A 22,156-nucleotide genomic window follows, 5' to 3' on the forward strand; every position below is an offset into this window, starting at 1 on the left:
CCTTTCTGTTTGTTAGCATTGTCTCCTCTTGAAACTCTTGTCTCCTTCAGATTGCTTGGATGAGTTTCCACTGCCTCATCCAGCTGGACTCCATTTCTGAATACCACTCCACAATTTCTATGATGAAAGATTAGCTTTATTTGTCAACATCTACATCGAGACATACAGTGAAATGCATTGTTTGTGTCAAGATATGCTGGGGTGAACACAAATGTCGCCACACTTCTGGTGCCATCATAGCACGCCCACAACCCACTGAGTAACTAATTGCCTTTGCACCTCTCTCCTCAGTGAGTCATTGGTTCACACAGCAGAGAAGATGGCTCTTCAGATCATAAAGTTCACATGAACCATCAATCACCCATGAACTCTAATTCCATTTTTATTCTCACCTCATTCTCATTGACCTCCCCCTGAATTTTACCACTCTGCTACATATGAAGATAATTCACAGTAGCCACTTACCCCGGCAGACTGCACACCTTTAGGGTGTTTGTAGGAAAGCAGAGCACCTGGCAAGACCCACACAGTCACAGGAAGAACATGCAAACTCCACATGAACAGCATCAGAGCTTTGGATTGAACCCGAGTCATTGGTGGGCTAGCAGCACTATTGGCTGCACCACTGTCCACCTTTACATGTGTAAAGGTTAATATCTTTGGTCAAACTAGGCACCTGGCCCTAATGCTTCTGTCTGATCCACACCTTGAGATGGGTTGAGCCAATTCACCAGTGTAATTGAAAGAAGTGCAGCTGTTCTTTCTGATTGAAGAGAAAATCAAAAGCCAGAAAAAAATCTACATACATTTGTCTATCTGAATAGAAATCAAGATCAGAAAATGTAGAGCAACACACAAAGGCACTGGAGGAACTTAGTGGGTCAGATATTCTCTATGGAGAGAAATGGACAGTCGATGTTTCAGGTTAAGACCCTTCATCTGGACTGTCACTATGTACAACCCTGAGATTCATTTTCTCACGGGCAACCTCAAAAGAGGTTCAAAGGAGATGAAGAGATGAGGAGGTTAGCCTATGAGGAGAGACTGAGTTGATTGAGTTATGCACGCTGAAATTCAGAAGAATGAGAAGAGATCTTATAGAACTATATAAAACTATGAAAGGAATGGATAAGATAGAGGCAGGAAAATTGTTCCCACTGGCAGGTGGACTAGAACTAGGGGATTCAAGATTCAGGAGAATAGATTTAGGATGGCGCTAAGGACAAGCTGCCTTTCCTAGAGAGTAGCGTGGAATTCTCTTGCCAGGGAAGCAGTAGAGAATACCGCATTATTTTCTTTGCATTGGGAATTAAGTGTTCTAGGAAAAAGGCAGAAGCTAGAGCTGAGTCCACAACCAGATCAGCCGTGATTTTATGAAAGGAGGTTCAGCAGGCTGAATGGACCAGGTGGCCTACCCCTGCTCCTACTTATGAAAAGTGAAACAATTCCCACCTTGCAAAACTGAGGCTTTCACTGATTGATGCTGTCAGTTTACCCAAGAGGGGCTGCAGTAGCATAACTCTAACAGGTAGAGAAAGTTTGCTAGCACCTTAGAAATTCCAGCCTGAATGGAGAGACTGCAAGCCATTGTAGATAGCAGGAGATACACACCTCATCCATTTTAGAACAACACATTCACATCTATTATAATCTGCTCATTAGAAGGAGAAAGAGGCTGCAAACCAGCAAAAACATTTATTTTGTGAACAAAACGTAAAAAAGTATACTTTTACTGTCTTGTAAATTTGCTATAAAACAACAAAGGCAATAGAGAATCATTACAGGAGATTTTGACAATGACCACTGTGCATCAGCTGTACAAAGTGCATCGCACAGAATGCCACACACAGTAATGCCATCAGAAAGGCATGAAAATATACATTAGTGCTAGTAAAATTAAACATTGTAGACAATTCCAAGTCAATAATCCCTCTTTAATGGAGTTTCCGGGGTCCAGATCACATCTTTACATGAGTCCGGAAGCTCAGTTTTAATGTCAGTATTATCTGTAATGGCAGTCATGTGGCTCCCAGTCTATGACTGAGGCTTATTCACAATAACTAACACATTGACTGGCCTGCTTTCGACCCATATCGGGAGCAACTAGCAACATCCACCCATCAAATCTGTGAGCAATAAGCTTAAAGTAAAGGAAACAGAGAGATACCGCATCTTTAATTTACCTGCAGTATTTTATGCAATTGAAAGCCACAGGAGATTAAGGTCTGCTTGATCAGTTTAGCCAAAAGGCTGTAATAGGAATAATGAAGTTAAAATGGTGTCCTTTCTTTCAATGTGAACATTATTCTTTTGGAAAAGGACAGGCTCCTTAAGAAAATGATCTTATTTTAAAAAAAGGACTTATGCTAGGAGACAATGACATTATTGATTTGTGTTTGACATTTCTCATCTATCATCTTGATGAATCCCTTCAATAGACTTCAAATAATTGCTTGCTGGTTTAAACATCAAGACACTGAAATACTTTACCTATTGACACTATTAAGCCTTAATAAACTTAGCATGCCAATCGTAAGGGTGCTCGTGAGAGGATACAGAAGAAATATTCATAAACAATAGTACTTAGGTACAGTTTTTAATCTTAGACAGTTGAATATCACAAAATATTATTAATCTTGCAAGGACATGTCAGAACTCCACCGTGAACAGCCCAAACCCGTCTGTGATAGGAGGAGGTTTGGGCACGGGGCTAGCAAACCCATCCCATAAAAATCCAGAGCTGCAGAAACACCAACAGAAGCACCAAGGACCTCATCACTGGGAGAGGAAGGATCATTCAGTAAGCCATATCTGGGGATGACTTGAAAAACTGGTCCAGGACACAAGCCTCTGTCAAGCTGCTGTTGGCAGCCTATGCCCCAGTAAAGGTGGCGGGCTTAAGGAGGAGGAGCAGGACATGTTAAAGATGACCTGCAGTTCCAAAAAGATATTTGCAAGAAGCTGCTTTCTTCCTCGTCTTCCAAACACAAACAACCCCAAACTTAAAGGCTTCGTGGATGCATACTCTCCATTACCTTCACTTTAATATGCATGTCACTTCTGTTATCACCACCCTATCAAGTCAAACAGTCGCACCCCATCACCAACATCAGTCTCCCTGTTAATTCAAAAAGAACATACTGTGAATCCAAAATAAAGCAGTAAACGTTGCAAATATCCAGCAAGGCAGACAGCATCTATAGAGGGAGAAACATCAAGATACTTAAGCATTTTACCTATTAACACTATCAAATCTTAATAAACTTATCATGCCAATTGTAAGGATGCTCGTGAGAATATACGAATGAATTTGACATTTCAGCTCAGCAATTTTTGCTACAATTCCCATCAAATCAGAGGACTCCTGTCAGTCTCATTCCGTCCCTTCTATTCCCTCTCTCATCCCCACCATCTCTGATTCTCCTGCCACTCATCTACAGCCACAGGGGCAATTAACAGTACCAGTTAATATACCAGCCTGCCTTTGAGAAGTGAGAGGAGACTAGAATAGCTACGGAGTTTCTGGAAACCGGTGAACTGGACTACCTGGTTACAGGGAGAACATGCAAACCCCAAACAGACAGCACAGAGGGTCAGATTTTAACTTGGAGCTGTGTGCTATTACCTGTTGCATCACTGTGCCACCGCCTTTTCCCGAGAGAAACAGACATTAATTTTGATCATCTCTTCATAAATGCTGTCTGTCCTGCTGATTCAAAACCATGCATTCATTGTTCCCTATACAGTTATGCATATTCATGCACTTCCTTCCATGCATCCACACCACCACCTCCCCTGAATGACAATATTAGTTCCTCTTGCATCACAGACCAGTTTCTGCGGCCGATGCCACTCTTCGCTTCCAACTGCAGGTGCTGGCATGGTATTACTGGCATGTATACTGCAGCTGTGAAAGTCCATCAAGCAACTCCCTGCATGGAGAAGGTGCTGAGCTTTAGCTAGTGCATGTTTATTTTCTTAGCGAAGAGGTCTATTCAAGGGAGCCTTTAGAAAAGGAGTTGCTTCTCCAATAAACCATCCATCTTGCTGCAATGGTGTATGTAAAAGATGGAGCCATGTGGTCATATAAATACAATACTGTGCTTCAAAGGGAAGAAAATGGTAAGCAGTATTTTTACAAGGCCATAGTTGCAAGCTATGATATTGCTGTTTTGAAAATACTGTAACTTACTTGTCCCAGAGATTGGGATTCTTGCAAACATTATTTTTGTTTAAAACTGTGAAGGTATGTTTGAAAAATAAGTCATGGTTACTAGTAAAGGTTTGCTATGCTGTCCTCACTTAAGTTTCCCATTATGTTAATTTTCAAAGGGAAGGCTGGAGAAAAGTCTTCAATCTTCTTTGAAGAAATCTGAGAAGCAGTGGGGTTATTTATCAGCTTCTGCAGGTATTTCCTGGAAACATCTCTCATTAGCTCTCCCTCTGTGAATGGCATTTGACACCACGAATGTGGTTATCTCTATCCATTGATATTATGGATTCTTCAGCAATGCAATTACACTATGTTTCCATTTTTTAGTGATATTATACGCTGATGCTCAAATGATGCAGCAATACTTTTAGATGATTGTCTCTTCAACATGATTGTCTGTATTTTGTAGGGCGACTGAGCAGGGACGCTTCCTGTGCTTGGAGCTAATTGTTATCAATCTAGTCACAGATGTAGAGAGGTAGTTGGCTGGAACAGGTTGGAGCAGGGAATCCGACTGATCCTGAACAAAGCCAATGAATTCCTTACGAGAGCTCAGATCCCATAATCCGATAGTTGGCCAGTTTGAATTTTGTGTCCAACATTTTTCATCTCATACTGAAACCCAAAATATAACGGTAGCATAGTGATTAGCGTGACAGTATTACAGCTCGGGGCAGTGGTGCTTGGAGTTCAATTCCGATGTCACCTGTAAGGAGTCCTTCCTGTGGAACATAGGGATTTTCTCCAGTTTCCTCCCACGGTCCAAAGATGTATCTGTTAGTAGGTTAATTGGCAAATTGTCATTTGGCTAGGGTTAAATCGGGGTTGCTGGGCAGTGCAGCTGGAAGGGCTGGAAGAACCCATTTCTCAAAATAAATAAATAAAATGGCTAAATGGAATGGAATCCATATGATGTGCTCAATAATGGTCCAAGGTACATGATATATCTTTGCACTGTGGGAGGAAACTGGAGAAAATTTACATGTTCCATGGGAAGGACTCCTTACAGATGACATGATCTTCTACAAAATCCTACCTTGGCGCCTCACTGTGGCGTAGGAGTGACACTGTCCGAACATCAGCGAAGTACGGCAGAGATTCGTTCTCTGGCAGGTCTAACCTAGCCGTGAAGGTGATGTTCCATCGGTACACTACTAGACTAGATCTGGTAGTAGGATCGTGGCTGGCTAAGTCAAGGAGGTAAGCATGCCTTTGCTACTTTGTAGGTTATGCCTCTTCAGGCAAAGGCTGCACCCAACAAGGACGCCGGCAGCAGGGCATCTGATGGTGTCATGTGGCAGATGAATCCAAAAGGGTCAATGGTACAGCCACCTTGGTGGCAAGCGGAGGAACCAGAGTGCTGGTCAACAGATGGCATCACTAGACTAGTTAGTTGTCACTGTGGGGCAGTTTCCTTATCCGCTAAGTCTGTTACACTCCTGTGTACCACTTAGCATCAGATCTGGAAGCCCAGAGAGACTGTATGGTGGGGGCACGACACCGTCTGTCTTATTACTGTGTAAGGCGTGTTGGAGTAGAGTTTCTGGATGGTGTCGATGTGGGAGACAGTGCCGATCCAATGCTGGTCTTGTGGCCCATAAACGTGCCTGCAGAGACTAAACTCTCAGCGCAGTCAACATCGAATCCGATGGACAGCCGAAGAAGAAGAAATAAGAAGTTACATGATCTAAAACGAGTGAGCTCCCTTTGGGCAAATAAAACTATTGGATTAATGTCAGTGATTGGCTTCTGAGATTCTTTCTTCTCCTGCTCAGTTCTCATTCTGCTTCCTTAACCAATGGACTTTCTCAGTCTCTTCACAATATATTATATCCTGGCACAATAGGTCCTGGTTTAAGCTGCATGTGAATAAGCAAGGCAAAACATGCTAAAATCATTGACATGACACAGGATGAAAAGTTATTTTCCACTGACTTTTTTAAAAAATGAAGGCAGGAATTTGTGAGGAGTCATCCCATCCATTCATGGTTAAAAATGATGGATGGAAACTGAAAATAATTCATGGCATATGTAAAACACAAATGACTTACATTTGCAACTAAAATTTCATCTAGGGAAACAGACTTTAGAAGATTCATTTCAGATTTTCTGTGAGCAAATTAATCACAGGTGAATACAAGGAAGCTGAATAAACACTGGATTGCAAACTGGGTGATTCCTTCAAAGCAAAGATCTGTAGGTGTTTCCATTTGCTTCTGAAATCTGACAATTGAAAATGGAATGGATTCCAATTCCAGTTTGTGTAAAGCTACTGTTATTCCTTTCTGCCTTTCATTCGCTTTCTCTCTCTCGCCATCTGGCTATGGAAAACTAGAGTGCCTCCGTCTCTACCTGACTTGTGTTTTAGCATATATTCTTGCTCTTCAAAAAGAAATTCTTCAATGAGAGTGTTGATGGTGAGGCCTGTACTACGGAATATATAAGTAAGGTGACCGTTGGTAAATGGGCTGGTCTCCTGATGTGTTCCCAGGGCAATATTACTGTGTCCATAGAAAATCTAGTATATTGATCTCTCTGATAAATTGAAAAAGTGCAAAATATTTAATTTGCAGAGCATTATCATTATTGGTTTGGTTTCCAACTCACAAAAAAACATCTAGTAAATAACATCGTTTCAGCATGTTTTTAGATTGGTATCATTCTCACCCCAGCTCATTGAAGTGCAAACACCCCACTGCTTATTGTCAGGATGAACTGCAGTTGAGGTGAGGAGAGTTTTGTAAGATAGTACGTTAATAAATCGGAGAAGTAGGTTTGGTGCCAACATGTAAGTAATGGGTTTCACAGCCACACATTGAAACGATAGTCAAATTTCAATTCTTGACTGCTCCTTCCTGTACTTCTTTCAGCCAGTGATGGTAACCAAGAGCCTTTCATCACTGATAACACCAGTTACCTTATTCCTCCAGCAGATCTGCTCCTTTCCTCCCACATTATTAAATAAATCACATCTCCATCCAAGTATTAAAGTTCAATTGTGTCACTGGAAAGACTGACATCATCAGTCACCCTGACATCTATAAAGCTCTTCTTTGCTTCAAGATCGAAGTCTTCAGTATTTGAATTTACCTCAGGATTGTCTTGAGAGAGAAGACTCTCACTGGCTGGATCGGCAGATGGGGCACTCTCCTCTGAAGAACGCTCACGTGTCCATGTGTACCAGTGGATTCCAAAGGATGTCCTGGAAATGCTGTCCACGGAACTTCCTGATGCGGACCTGTGCAGTCTGCTGGAAGCTTGGTTGCTGTCGATATCCTGGGCTGACTGCTTTGACGTATCTGTTTGGTTGTTGCTTAGCGAGCTGCTTTTGGCCACACTGTGCATATAGTCGGGGTCACTATTGCGACGCCTAAAATCCAGTGGAACCACTGTAACATTACCCTGATCAGACACCTTGTGCACTCTCAGAGAAGAGCGGGAGTCTTCTATGGTCATGTGGCTGGGACACTGAAGACCAGAATCATTAAACAGGCTGTCTCTGACTATGTGTTCTCTGAAAAGTGCTTCATCGATGCTTCGGCTGAGGTTGATGGGTGAAGGTGGGCGTAGGTCAAACTCATTGAGAGACACAGAAGACTCTTTCTCAATGCAGATACTGGTAAATGAGCGGCCCAGCAGCAGATTGTGAGATTTGGGTCCCAGAACCGGAATTTTGGGTCTGTGGTCCAGCGAGATGATTGAACCATTGTTGTTATAGTAACTCTTGGCAGGTTTTTCTTGATTAGTTCCATTAATTGTTTTAAGAGGCATGGACTCAGGCCGGTTATGTAGAAGGTTCTTGCAGATATCATTGCCCGTTATCCTGTCCTGGGTCCCAGAAGACCAGTCAAAGCAATTGTTTGGGTACTCTGGCACCTCATTTTTCCTATACTGGCGGAAATATTGAACAATCTTCCTCCAGCAGGTGTGGTCAGGTCTGGCATGTTGCTGGCAGAAGGCATACGAAGCCACGAAACTCATGGCAAAGGACATTGCAATCTCAAAACTCCGATACCAGAACTGAGCGAACCACCATGCCCAATAGAACTGGCCCTTCTCTCCTAATAGTCCATAATTCCAAAGCGTGGCATAGACATGAAGAGCGCAACAAAGAAACCCAAAAGCAGCACTAATTGCCATCACCTTTGTGGAGAGTAAAAGCTGCTTTAATGTTCTTCCATGATTCTGTCGCTCAACTGGTTCCTCATTATCAATGACTGGCTTCTGAATCTGCTGCACAGTGGCTTCAGAATGACTCTGGAGCTTGCGGTAGCTGAGGAAGAAGGCAGTGATCAGAAAAGAAGCCCACGAGACAGAAAAGACATGCAGGACCACGTTCACAGCGGGATTCACCAGGAGGTAAAGAAGATCTCCACTTATCAACACAATGAAGTGGACAGCAGCAATCATGGACAGGGTGGTGGGGTTCTGGAATTTTGAGGAGAGCATCTGAAGACCCCCCATCTTCAGTAAGAGCAGTGTCAGAATGCCAAAAGTAGTGATGAGGAGGGGAAATGTGATGTTGTACAGCATCAAACCACTTATCAGGGGAAGTCTGAACTTGCTGCCATACGGATCAAGGAACAAGTACACTGCTCTTAAGAGGGCCAATGCAAATAGCATGGCATTAGCTGCCATGAGATAATGAAGGTCTGGAATGGACAAAATTGGAGAGCCAATCAAATTAATTAATGATATTACCATGAGGATAACAAAGAGTACTCCTGCTCCATAAATGTGCATTTCCCAAGCAAATCCCAAAGTCTGTTTCATCTGTTTCCACTGGGTGAATGTTTTATTAAATACACAGTCCCTGTCCAGTGTGGAACAGAGTTCGAAATGGGAGCCAGTTTTATCGGAATGATTGCCAGTAGCCATCTTGGAGTCTACAGTGTGATTTGGCATTTGGGTATTGGTGGGTATTATCCATTTCCGTCCCGGCCCATTGCGAGTGTCCTGTCCTTTGGGAGAAGTTGTGTTGACACCAGTCGAAGTATTGGAAGCTATTTTCATTGTCGGTGTTTGAGTGTCGTTCCCTGTAAAAGAGAATATCAGTGATATTATTGTGAGGGTCACTGAGAGCCATGGCCTTTCTTTATTTATTTAGAGATATAATGCTGAATAAGCCCTTCCAGACAACAACCCCAGCCTAATCGTGGGACCATTTATAATGACCAATTAACCTATTAACCGGTACATCTTTAGATTGTGAGAGGAAACCAGAGCACTCGGAGGAAACCCACGTGCACATGGAAAGTAATGTACAAACTTGCCTACAGAGGACACCGGAAATGAACTCCGAACCCCTGAGTGTCATGCTAACTGCAACATTAAAGTGGCAGGGATGATCCAGTTCTCAGAGCTAAAATGCCGAAGAATATTGACTAAGTGTAGCACATTATTTTGGTCTGTTTACTCCCAGTACATCAACAAATAGATCTGAAATATTTTGTAAACTATCAACATCATTTTGATAAATACGTAGTTTATAACTATTTACTGAAAACCTGGATAATGTTTTCACTTCCTCCCCCATATCAATTGATGAAGTACACTGTATCTATTCTAAGCAAGTTAGCTGAGCACAGGGGTTCTAAAAGCTGCATTTTAAAAGAGGCATGGTAGAATCACAGTACTGGACTAGTAACTGAGAATGGTAGAGGAACTCAGCAGGTCAGACAGTGTCTATGGAAGGAAAAAGACAGTCAACATTTTGGGCCAAGATTCTTCATGAGCTTCTGCTTGCTGTTAAAGAAGTATCACCAGTGGATTCCGGTTAATTGGATCATTGGTTAGTACAAGCAGCTGCCTATTTGGGAGAACTCTTAAAGAATAGAAACTAATTGAGAAAATAGCTGAAATTCCCTTCACTTCTTTGGGACACTATGCCACTTAATTGGGACAGGAGACTGTTGCCAAGCCGTTTCAAACTAGCATCTGTCGTGTGTAATTGTGTGGCTACTAGACACCACACTGTGCTTGGAGTGAACAGATTTTAAATAGTGTCAATTACATGTGCTTGTGTTATGTTATCCATTTGGGCAAAATGATGCCGATTCAAAATGCAGTGAGGTTTAATCATTTTGTTTTTTTATTTTGACTTTACAAAATTTCAGACCTTTGTCATGAAACCGCTAAATCCAGATCTGCAGAAGCCTTTCAAGAAGATGTCTCTAATTGCTGCTGCTTCTCAGATAGTTAGGAGATGGGCAATAAATGCTGGCTCTCCCATGATTTAATTAAAAACTATGGAACAGGTCTGTCAGATGACACATTTCCAAGCCTACTGTGTATTTCCACCTGGTCAATGACAGTTTCCACATTAGTACCCAGGACACGTCCCCTTTACATTGCTGATATCAAGGAGGAAGTACAAGAACCTGAAGACACACACTCAGTGTTTCGGAAACAGCTTCTTTCCTTCTGCCATCAAAGTTCTGAATAGACCATGAACCCAGAAACATTATCTCGATATTTTTTCCTTAATTAATTTTCTTTTTATTAAATACATTTCTTATTATAATTATGGATGGCAATGAACTGCTGCCGCAAAACAAATTTTGCACCATATTAACCATATAACAATTACAGCACGGAAACAGGCCATCTCGGCCCTTCTAGTCCGTGCTGAACACTTATTCTCACCTAGTCCCACTTACCTGCACTCAGCCCATAACCCTCCATTCCTTTCCTGTCCATATACCTATCCAATTTTTTTAAAATGACAAAATCAAACCTGCCTCTACCACTTCTACTGGAAGTTCGTTCCACACAGCTACCACTCTCTGAGTAAAGAAGTTCCCCCTCGTGTTACCCCTAAACTTTTGCCCCTCAACTCATGTCCTCTTGTTTGAATCTCCCCTACTCTCAATGGAAAAAGCCTTTCCACGTCAACTCTATCTATCCCCCTCATAATTTTTAATACCTCTATCAAGTCCCCCCTCAACCTTCTACGCTCCAAAGAATAAAGACCTAATATTCCAGTGATATGAAACCTGATTCTGTTTCTGAATTAATGCATAGCTTGGGACCATGAAATTGCAGTGCATTAATGAGATTATGAATCATTTTAAGATAAATGAAATGAAAATCCATATACAATTGGCCAACGGGTGAAGCCAATGGTTGGGTTCTGTGCTAGCATCATGAACTTGAAAATTGACTGAGCTTTCATTTTCAGAACTACCATCCCTGATCTTTCTGTTAACAGCAGCTTCAACTCAAGGTGATGCGAGAAGATTGCAGATTCAGTTATAATATAGGCTGAGTTGGTGTGTTATAGACCATAAGATATTAGAGCAGAATTAGTCCATTCAACCCATTGAGTCAGCTCCACCATTCTGTTATTGTACGAGAGTCGGTCTGGAGGGTAAGAGGGGAATGATGCCTGTTAAAACATCTCCAAGTATGTGCACTGTTGGAAGAAAGTTTCAGTTATATTATCAAACCAAAACTCATTAATTCATCTTCTCCATCAGCAGCATGACTGCCACATTCACATCTCATATAAACTGGTACTAATTGGTAAAAATGGACTAATTCAAAGTTCAAAATAAATTTATTATCAAAGTATATATGTTGCCATATACTGCCTTGAGATTCATTTCAGGCAGGCACTTAGAGGAAAAAAGTACAAAAACTAAATATAAACAATGACTTGACAACCACATTGCAAAAGAAGACAAACTATGCAAATAAAACATAACACTGAGAACAAGAGCTGTAAAGAGCCCCGAAAGCAAGTCTGTAGGTCATAGGATCAGTTGATAGTGGTGACTGAAGGCTTCTGTACCTCCTGCCCAATAGTACAGGTGCGAAAATGTGACTTTCCTGTGGCAGCACTCCATAGAAATGTGCTCAATGGTGAGAATGGCTTTGCCTACAATTGGCTAGGCTGTACCCCCCACTTTCTGAAGCCTTTTCAGATTCAGATTCCGATTCAGTTTATTGTCATTTAGAAACCACAAATGCAATGCAGTTAAAAAATGAGACAACATTCCTCCAGAATGATATCACAAAAGCATATGACAAAACAGACTACACCAGAAAATCCACATAACGTTTGGCAATCCCCAATCCAGAGTCCGGAGAGGCTGCTGCATATTAATATCGCGCTACTGTCTTAGCGCGTTTCCTGGAAAGGAGCTCCAAATCCACCAGACAAAACAAGACCAAAAACTAAAGCTACAAAGACCTGCACAAAACCACATAGTTACAACAGTGCAAACAATAGCATAATTGATTAAAAAAAACAGACCATGGGCACAGTAAAAATAGTCCAAAGATGTCATGTTTCCATACCAGGCTGTGACACAACCAGTTAGGACCACTGTGCATCTACAGAAGTTTGTCAAAGTTTAACCAGACAGAGCTTATAACCCAGTTAAATGTTCATCATTTCTCCAGACTGGTTGAAATGTGGCTAACAGCGCTCAAAACAGCCAACCAGAAAGCAAAAGTAGTGTTTGTCTGTACGTATTAGAAACGTGAACAGCAGAGAATCAGATTTGGATAAAATTTAAATCTTGTCATCACAAAACTTTGAATGGAAAACGGAGGCCTCACCTCGAGTCATTCTGAAATCAACGACACTTTCAGGAATTTTTAATCTGGAATTTATTCTTCTGAATCCTCAAACAATAAGATTTCAGTCGAGAATTTTTTAAACAGCTTAAATATCCCCACGCTCTCTCCTGATTTCAAAATGAGACTGAATGAGCCAATATCATTAGAGGAAATATCCTCAGCCATCTTGTCACTGCAAACTGGTAAATCTCCAAGACCTGATGGGTTTCCTGTAGAATTCTTTAAATAATTTTTGTCACTGCTCTTACCCCAATTAACCTTGGTTCTATCTGATTCGTTTAAACAAGGTACATTACCAGCATCATTTAATGAGGCATGCATCATTCTTCTAGTGAAGAGAGGCAAGGATCCAACAGAGGGCTTGTCATACAGGCCAATCTCTCTGTTAAATGTTGATGTCAAAATTTTAGCTAAAGTCTTGGCCTGTAGACAGGAGAACATCCTACCCTCAATTATTTCTGAAGACCAAACTGGCTTCGTCAAAAACCGCCTCCCTTTTTTTAACATACGCCACCTCTTTAATATTTTATACTCACCTTCAGTTGGAATCCTTGAATGTGTCATTTCCTTAGATGCAGAGAAAGTGTTCAACTGTGTGGAATGGAATTACCTCTTCGCTGTTTTAGAAAAATTTGATTTCAGACGAAGTTTTATCATGTGGATTAAACTGTTATATTCGTATCCCACCGCCTCTGTTTTGACCAACTCTCAGCAATCCCAACCCTTCAACCTCAAAAGTGGAACCCGCCAAGGGTGCCCTTTAAGCCCTTTACTTTTTGATCTGGCCATAGAGCCACTGGCAATTGCATTCCGTAGTTGTGCGGACCTGACCTGGGGGGGGGGGGGGGGGGGAGTTGAGCACAAAGTTTCCCTTTATGCTGATGATCTTTTACTTTTTATATCAAACCCAATCACCTCCTTACCCCCCATGTTCTCACTCCTTCACAAATTTCACCAGTTTTCTGGATACAAACTTACACAAGAGTGAACTTTTCCCAATAAATAGAGAAGCACAAATGTTAGAGTTTCATAACCTCCCTTTTAAGGTAGTGAATAACCAATTTACTTACCTTGGTGACAAGGAAATATAAGTGTCTTTTTGGAGAAAACTTTACTAATTTGTTAAAAAAAACAAAAACAAAGTCTAGTACAGTGGTCACCCCTGTCCACGTCCCTGATGGGCCAAATCAACATTGTCAAAATGAACATCCTTCCTAAATTTTTATAACTTTTTCAATCCATACCAATTTTCATTCCTAAGTCTTTTTTGACTCGCTAGACTCAGTCATATCATCCTACCTATGAAAGGGCAAGTGTCCCCGACTGAATAAAGTTCATCTTCAAAAATCTAAAAGTGTTGGGGCATGGCTCTGCTGAATTTCAGCTCATACTACTGGGCAGCTAACATTTGTTGTCTCATCTTTTGGTCTCATTTTTATATCAGTCTGACTGCCCATTATGGGTGACAATGGAGCTGAACTCTACTAAGAACGTTTCCATCTCTGCACTTCTTGGATCCACACTCCCTTTTCGTACATCTAAACCAATTGCTAATCCTGTCATCAGGCACACCCTGAGAGTGTGGGCTCAGTTCAGAAAGCGTAGTGGTCTCCATGGCTTCTCTCTTTCAAGTCCTGTTCTACATAGTCACCTCTTCCAGCCTTCTATACGTGATTCAACATTTCAAGACTGGTACAGAAAGAGGGCATCAGATGCTTTAAAGATCTTTTTTTTAGACAACTGTTTTGCATCATTTGAACAATTGTCTGCAAAGTTTAATCTACCCAACACTCATTTCTTTAGATATTAGCAAATTAGACATTTTATCCACCCTCTGATACCAAACTTCCCTGAGACACCCGACACAAACGTCATTGATTTGTTTCTCTGTATGAATCCTTCGCGTAATTGTCTAGTATCTACAAACCCCATTTCCAGAAAAGTTGGGATATTTTCCAAAATGCAATAAAAACAAAAATCTGTGATATGTTAATTCACGTGAACCTTTATTTAACTGACAAAAGTACAAAGAAAAGATTTTCAATAGTTTTACTGACCAACTTAATTGTATTTTGTAAATATACACAAATTTAGAATTTGGTGGCTACAACACACTCAACAAAAGTTGGGACAGAGGCATGTTTACCATTGTGTTACATCACCTTTCCTTTTAATAACACTTTTTAATTGTTTTGGAACTGAGGATACTAATTGTAGTAGATTTGCAATTGGAAATTTTGTCCATTCTTGCTTGATATAAGACTTCAGCTGCTCAACAGTCCGTGGTCTCCATTGTCTGATTCTCCTCTTCATGATGCGCCATACATTTTCAATAGGAGATAGATCTGGACTGGCGCAGGCCAGTCAAGCACACGCACTCTGTGTCTACAAAGCCACGCTGTTGTAGCCTGTGCAGAATGTGGTCTGGCATTGTCCTGCTGAAATAAGCATGGACGTCCCAGGAAGAGACGTCGCCTTGATGGCAACATATGTCTCTCTAAAATCCTAATATACACCTCAGAGTCAATGGTACCTTCACATACATGCAACTCACCCATGCCTTGGGCACTGATGCACCTTCGTACCATCACAGATGCTGGCTTTTGCACCTTTTGCTGATAACAATCAGGATGGTCGTTCTCATCTTTGGCACGGAGAACTCGATGCCCGTTTTTTCCAAAAACTAGCTGAAATGTGGACTCATCTGACCACAGCACACGGTTCCATAGTCTTTTGGTCCATCTGAGATGAGCTCGGGCCCAGAGAACTCGCCGGCATTTCTGCATAGAGTTGATGTATGGCTTCCTCCTTGCGTAACACAGTTTCAAGTTGCATTTCTGGATGCAGCAACAGACTGTGTTAAGTGACAATCGTTTTCCGAAGTACTCCCAAGCCCAGATGGCTATAATTGTCACAGTAGCATGATGGTTTCTTAGGCAGTGCTGCCTGAGGGCTCAAAGATCACGTGCATTCAACAGTGGTTTCCGACCTTGCCCTTTACGCACTGAGATGCCTCTGAATTCTCTGAATCTTTTCACAATATTATGTACTGTAGATGTTGAAAGACCTAAATTCTCTGCAATCTTGCATTGGGAAATGTTCCTTTTGAACTGACTAACAATTTTCTCACGAATTTTGGCACAAAGGGGTGAACCACAACCCATCCTTGCTTGCAAAGACTGAGCCTTTGATGGATGCTACTTTTATACCCAGTCATGATACCTCACCTGCTACCAATTAGCCTGCTTAATGTGGAGTCTTCCAAACCGGTGTTACTTGAATATTCTGTGCACTTTTCAATCTTATTTTAACTCTGTCCCAACTTTTGTTGAGTGTGTTGCAGCCATCAAATTCTAAATTTATGTATATTTACAAAATACAATTTAAGTTGGTCAGTAAAACTATTGAAAATCTTTTCTTTGTACTTTTGTCAGTGAAATAAGGGTTCACGTGAATTAACATATCACAGATTTTTGTTTTTATTGCATTTTGGAAAATATCCTAACTTTTCTGGAAATGGGGTTTGTATTATCTGCTATAAGCTGGCGGCTCTGAGGCGAGCCTCTCTTGACAAAATTAAAACTGCCTGGGAGCAAGATTTAAATTTTTCAAAGTCAGACGACGTATGGGATGAAGTCCTCAAATTAGTTAACTCAACCTCTTTATGTGCCCGCCACTGCCTCTTACAGTTCAAGGTCGTACACAGGGCCCATATGTCTAAAACTAAATTATCTTGCATTTAACCAGATGTTAATCCCTGTTGCAACAAATGCAAAAGGGGTGAGGCTTCCCTTATTCACATGTACTGGATGTGCCCTAGCTTGGAAAAATACTGGAAAGATGTTTTCCAAATTCTATCCCAAATACTTCATTACAATCTGGAACCTAACCCTTTGATTGCCCTTCTCGGCACTCCGGAGAGGGGGACACACACCTAAGTCCGACCAAATGTCGCATACTGTCTTTTGCCTCTCTTTTGGCCAGGCACGTAGTCTTGCTCAGGTGGAGGGATGCTGCCCCGCCCACCCATGCTCAGTGGCAGTCCACACCTTGAGAAGGTCCACTATTCAATCCTCAATTCTGACATAAAGTTCCAAAATCCCTGACCTCCAGCATTTTCCAGTAAAACGCTTCAGGCTCAGATTTGTTATCATACAACAGCCTATGTATTAGAAAAATACACCTTCTCTATACCATTGCAGCTCTGTGGGGACAAAGGTTCTGTTTAACCCTTTTTGCCAATGCATTGATGGCTTGGAGTGGGGGACTGGGAGGGGTGGGGTGATAATGTTTGTACTCTGGGTGCATCCCTTTCATAAATGTGAATTGTACATTTGTTATGCACTACATAATTCTCTTTTACACTATGTTCTCTTTATTTAAAAAAACAATAAAAATATTGTCGATAGAAAATTCAAATTTTGTACAAGTAATAATTGCTCAACACACAAAATGCTGGAGGAACTCAGCAGGCCAGGCAGCATCTATGGAAAAATGTACATTTGATGTTTCAGACTGAAACCCTTCAGCAGGACTGGAGAAGAAAAGCTGAGGAGTAGATTTAAAAGGTGGGGGGAGGGGAGAGAGAAACAGGTGATAGGTGAAATTTGGAGGGGGAGGGATGAAATAAAGAGCTGGGAGGTTGATTGGTGAAAGAGACAGAAGGCCATGGAAGAAAGAAAAGGGGGGAAGGAACTCTTGAGCGAGGCGATGGGTGGGCAAGGAGATGAGGTGAGGGAGGGAAAAGGAAATAGGAAATAGTGAAGGAGCGGAGCTGGGTGGAGGCATTACTGGAAGTTTCAGAAATCAATGTTCATGCGATCAGGTTGGAGGCTACCCAAATGGAATACAAGGTGTTGTTCCTCTAACCTAAGTGTGGCCTTATCCTGTCAGTGGAAGAGGCCATGGATAGAAATATTGGAATGGGAATGGAAAGTGGAATTAAAATAGAACATGGATACTTAGTGAATCAGTCTCCCGAACTACATCGGGTCTCACCGATATAGAGGAGGCCACACCGGGAGCACCGACACGGTACTGTCGGCCCTCCTTATCTGCGGGGGGATTGGTTCTGGGACAAACCCCCTGCGGATACGGGTCATATTCTGCATGGCGGTCGGTCACCAGTGGGGTGCCTCAGGGATCTAATTTGGGAACCTTACTCTTCGTGATTTTTATAAATGACCTCGATGAGGAAGTGGAGGGATGGGTTAGTAAGTTTGCTGATGACACAAAGGTTGGGGGTGTTGTGGATAGTGTGGAGGGCTGTCTGAGGTTACAGTGGGACATTGATAGGATGCAAAACAGGGCTGAGAAGTGGCAGATGGAGTTCAACCCAGATAAGTGTGAAGTGGTTCATTTTGGTAGGTCAAATATGATGGCAGAATATAGCATTAATGGTAAAATTGGCAATGTGGAGGATCAGAGGGCTCTTGGGGTCTGAGTCCATAGGACACTCAAAGCAGCTGCGCAGGTTGACTCTGTGGTTAAGAAGGCGTATGGTGTATTGGCCTTCATCAATCGTGGAATTGAATTTAGGAGCCGAGAGGTAATGTTGCAGCTATATAGGACCCTGGTCAGACCCCACTTGGAGTACTGTGCTCAGTTCTGGTCGCCTCACTACAGGAAGGATGTGGAAGTCATAGAAAGGGTGCAGAGGAGATTTACAAGGATGTTGCCTGGATTGAGGAGCATGCCTTATGAGAATAGGCTGAGCGATGGAGCTTATTTAACCAGTCTCAGTGCGATGGACTTTAAGACCCGGTGGAACTCAGGACCTGTCGCCCGTGTTCCAGAAAATGATCATGATTGAAAATAAAATGGAAATGATAAAGTGATCAGAAAGAGGTGAAATGTCATTGGTCGTTGGAAAAGCGGTAGGCTACAGTTGGTCAACGATCGAAACAATTTTAAAGGATAAACTGAGAATAATGGAGCATGTGAAGGCCCTGCCCCAATGAAAGCTACAATTATTACTAAGCAACACAATGGTTTAATTATTGAAATACATACGTTTCTTAAGTGTTTTATATGCATAGAAAGGTAAAATATATACTATAGACTGACAAACATTTAACTGACGTTAAATAATACCAAATGTACCTGTTCCGACTTAGAGAACTTCCATTTTTTTCAATTCTCAATCTGCAGTAGCCTATGCACATCATCCCGTATACTTCAAATCATCTCTAGATTACTTTAATACCTAATACAATGTAAATGTTATGTAAGTAGTTGTTATACTGTATTGTTTAGGGAATAATGACAAGAAAAAATAGTCTGTACACGCTCAAGCAATGAGTGCTGTAGAGAGACCTTCCGGGTTTTCCCGATCCGCGGTTGGTTGAATCCACACATGTGAAACCCGCGGATAAGGAGGGCCAACTGTATACAACCCCAACAGACTCATAGGTGAAGTGTTGCTACACCTGGAAGGACTGTTTAGGGCCCTGAATGGTAGAATGGGAAGTGGAATTAAAATGGGTGGCCACATTCATTATTTCCCATCCCCTTTTCCCTCCCTCATCTTATCTCCTTGCCCACCTCTGGTGCTCCTCTATCCCCACCCTGCCTACACTTTTCTTTCTCCCATGGCCTTCTGTCTCTTTCACCAATCAACTTGCCAGCTCTTTGCCACATCCCTTCCTCTTCAAGTTTCACCTATCACCTGGTGTTTTGCTCCTCCACCCCCACCCAACCTTTCAAATCTACCCCTCAGCTTTTTTTCGCTAGTCCTGCTGAAGGGTTTTGGTTGTACTTTTATCCATGTGCTGCCTGGCCTGCTGAGTTCCTCCAGCATTTTGTGTGTGTGTTGCTCGGATTTGCAGCTTCTGCAGATTTTCTCCTGTTTGTGTAATGGTTGCTGAAGATGTAGGAGACAGAAAGGTTCTCTTTAAGCTTCCCACTGCATTTTCATGGCTGTTTAAAGGGAGCCAACAAAAGCAGCACTCAGTTTCTGACAGCAGATTGATGTTCATCCCACCCCATCCTCATTCCCTGCCCAGTGACCCATCCGCCTGCAAACAAGAAAGGGAACGTGGGGTGAGGAAGGTGGTACACGCTCACCCTCAGTGTTTAAGAAGGAAACTGGAAGTGAGTAGAAATCTTACACAGCACTATGCAGACTACCCCCACCTCAGGGGAAATGGGAACTTAGACTGCATGTTGTAAACAGTCTGGAATTTATTGCCCACAATTAAAATCCCTTCAACTGAACAGGATATTAACTCATAAATCAAAGGGAACTAAATCCTTAGGATTATAACAATTATCTTAAATATGCTGATCTGATTTCCTTCAACTGCTCTCTCTCCCTCATGGTCTTAAGGATGGTTATGTAGTTAGATGCCCTATCTAACTACAGGAGGCATCTTATTCACACTTTCATTTTGGATTTGAAACATTAGCTTGGTTTCTTTCGTTGGCGAGAAAGATGCCAGAGTTGGCAGATGCCGCTAGCTTCCACGGTGGGTTGGAGGCTGGCACCTGCCGCCCTCCAGAGTTTGCTCAGTGGAAGACAAGCCTGCAGCTTCTGCAGCTGTACTGCACGATATGAAGAACTGCTGCGGCTTGTTGCTGCAGAAACATGGCTTCAGACAATATGCACGCACTAGCAATTTACAGGCCATGACACTCGGAGTATATTATCATTGTTTATTTTTTGTAACTGATCATAATTACATGTGCTCTACATGCTGTGTGTGACTGCTGATCTGCGGAGCGCTGCTTTGTTTAGCTGTATTGATGTGTATGATTGAATGACAATTAAACATGAACTCGAACTTTCTACAAATGCTACTGACCTACTGAGTGTTTCCAGCCTGTTCATTTCGTGTGTGGATTTCTATTAGACATCTCAAGACTGTGGTGAACTAGATATACCTGTCTGGACTGCTCCTGTGGCTCCTCCCACAGACCCCTGCTGACTGCTCCTGTGGCTCCTCCCACAGACCCCTGTATAAAGGCGACTGAGGCCTGTTGCCCGGCCTCATTCCCCAGGATGTAGTGTTGTTCATTCTTCTAGTCAATAAAAGCCGATACCTCGCTTCCTACGTCTCAGCGTGAGTTATTGATGGTGCATCAATTTTATTGACTGGAAGTTAAAGCATGGAAACCGTTTTACGCCCGGAACGTTTGGATTTGGACCCCCAGGACCCTGAAGCAGCTCTTGCCTTTGAACTCTGGCTTGTATGCTTCCAATCATACTTGGAGGAGGTTCATGCAACTGACCCCGCTGTTAGGCACAGACTTCTCCTCTCGAGAGTCGCCCCAAAAGTTTATTCATTCATCAGGGACCTCTCGACCTACGAAGGGGCACTTGACACCCTCAAAAGACAGTACCTGCAGCCGGTGAACGCCGTCTACGCCAGACATCACTTGGCCACGCACAAAAAGCGGCCTACGGAGTCGACTGCTGAATTTCTCCGAGCTCTACAGGCACTCGTGCGGACTTGTGACTGCAAAACGCTCACAGCGGAACAGCATGCAGAACTCTTGGTCCGAGACGCCTTTGTTACAGGAATCAGGTCAGTGGATGTGCGCCAGCGGCTGCTGGAAAAAGCTGATCTGACCTTACGCTCAGCGATCGAGACGGCTGATACGCTGGAGGCTGCTCAGCTCTACGCCGATGCAGTCCAGCCGCGCGATTCCCCGCCGGGTCCGTGGACGTCTCTGGCCCCACCGCCACCGGTTCCTGCGAGCGAATTCGCCGACGCCGCTGCCAGTCGCGGTATCACGAACTCCCCGACCTCGTCAGGCAGTAAACTTTGTTACTTTTGTGGGCTCCGGAAACATTCTAGAAACAGTTGTCCAGCTCGCAAAGCGACCTGCTCCAGCTGCAGGAAAAAGGGCCATTTCGCCAAGGTCTGTAAGTCTAAACTGCGCGCGGGGTCGAGCAGCGCTGCGTCTGAGACCTGGGGGCCGCCATCTTGCATGCTCGGATGTGAGCGGCCATCTTTGCCGGCGTCACCATGCCCCACCCCTACCTACCCGTGTGCGACCTGGGGGCCGCCATCTTGCATGCCCGGATGTGAGCGGCCATCTTTGCCGGCACCAAGACGGCATTTCAACTCTGGCCACCGTAACCCTCGACCAAAGCGCTCCGCACCAGCTCGCAAGGTCGATGATGGACATCCTGGTGGAGGGACACAGGCAGCACTGAGAGTTTTATTGACCCGGCCACAGTGCAACACTGTGGACTCGTGACACGGCCGGTAAGTCAGAGGATCACCTTGGCTTCTGGGTCGCATTCCACAGACATCCGGGGAGGTTGTGTAGCGACATTGGTGGTGCAGGGCACAGAATATCGGAACTTTGAGTTCCTGGTCATGCCTCGACTGTGCGCACCTGTGCTATTGG

At 43.0% G+C, this 22,156-nt stretch overlaps 1 protein-coding gene across 13 annotated transcripts in view; it reads right to left on the reverse strand.

Annotated features, from left to right (window-relative positions):
* The window catches only part of LOC140742052 (uncharacterized), a 194,965-nt gene that overhangs the window by 53,821 nt on the left and 118,988 nt on the right, over positions 1–22,156 (reverse strand). For 6 of the 13 annotated variants that reach the window (XM_073072782.1, XM_073072786.1, XM_073072788.1 and 3 more), the window contains one exon: positions 1,674–9,249. The exons of 5 other annotated variants lie outside the window; for them this stretch is intronic. In XM_073072782.1, coding sequence (XP_072928883.1) covers positions 7,199–9,249 — 2,051 coding nt within the window. In that variant the 3' untranslated portion in view covers positions 1,674–7,198. Of the gene's footprint in view, positions 1–1,673; positions 9,250–22,156 lie in introns of those variants that run through there. 2 more of the 13 variants (XM_073072787.1, XM_073072792.1) reach the window with 2 other exon arrangements.

Source organism: Hemitrygon akajei, chromosome 19 (assembly GCF_048418815.1).
Source record: "Hemitrygon akajei chromosome 19, sHemAka1.3, whole genome shotgun sequence".
NCBI lineage: Eukaryota > Metazoa > Chordata > Chondrichthyes > Myliobatiformes > Dasyatidae > Hemitrygon > Hemitrygon akajei.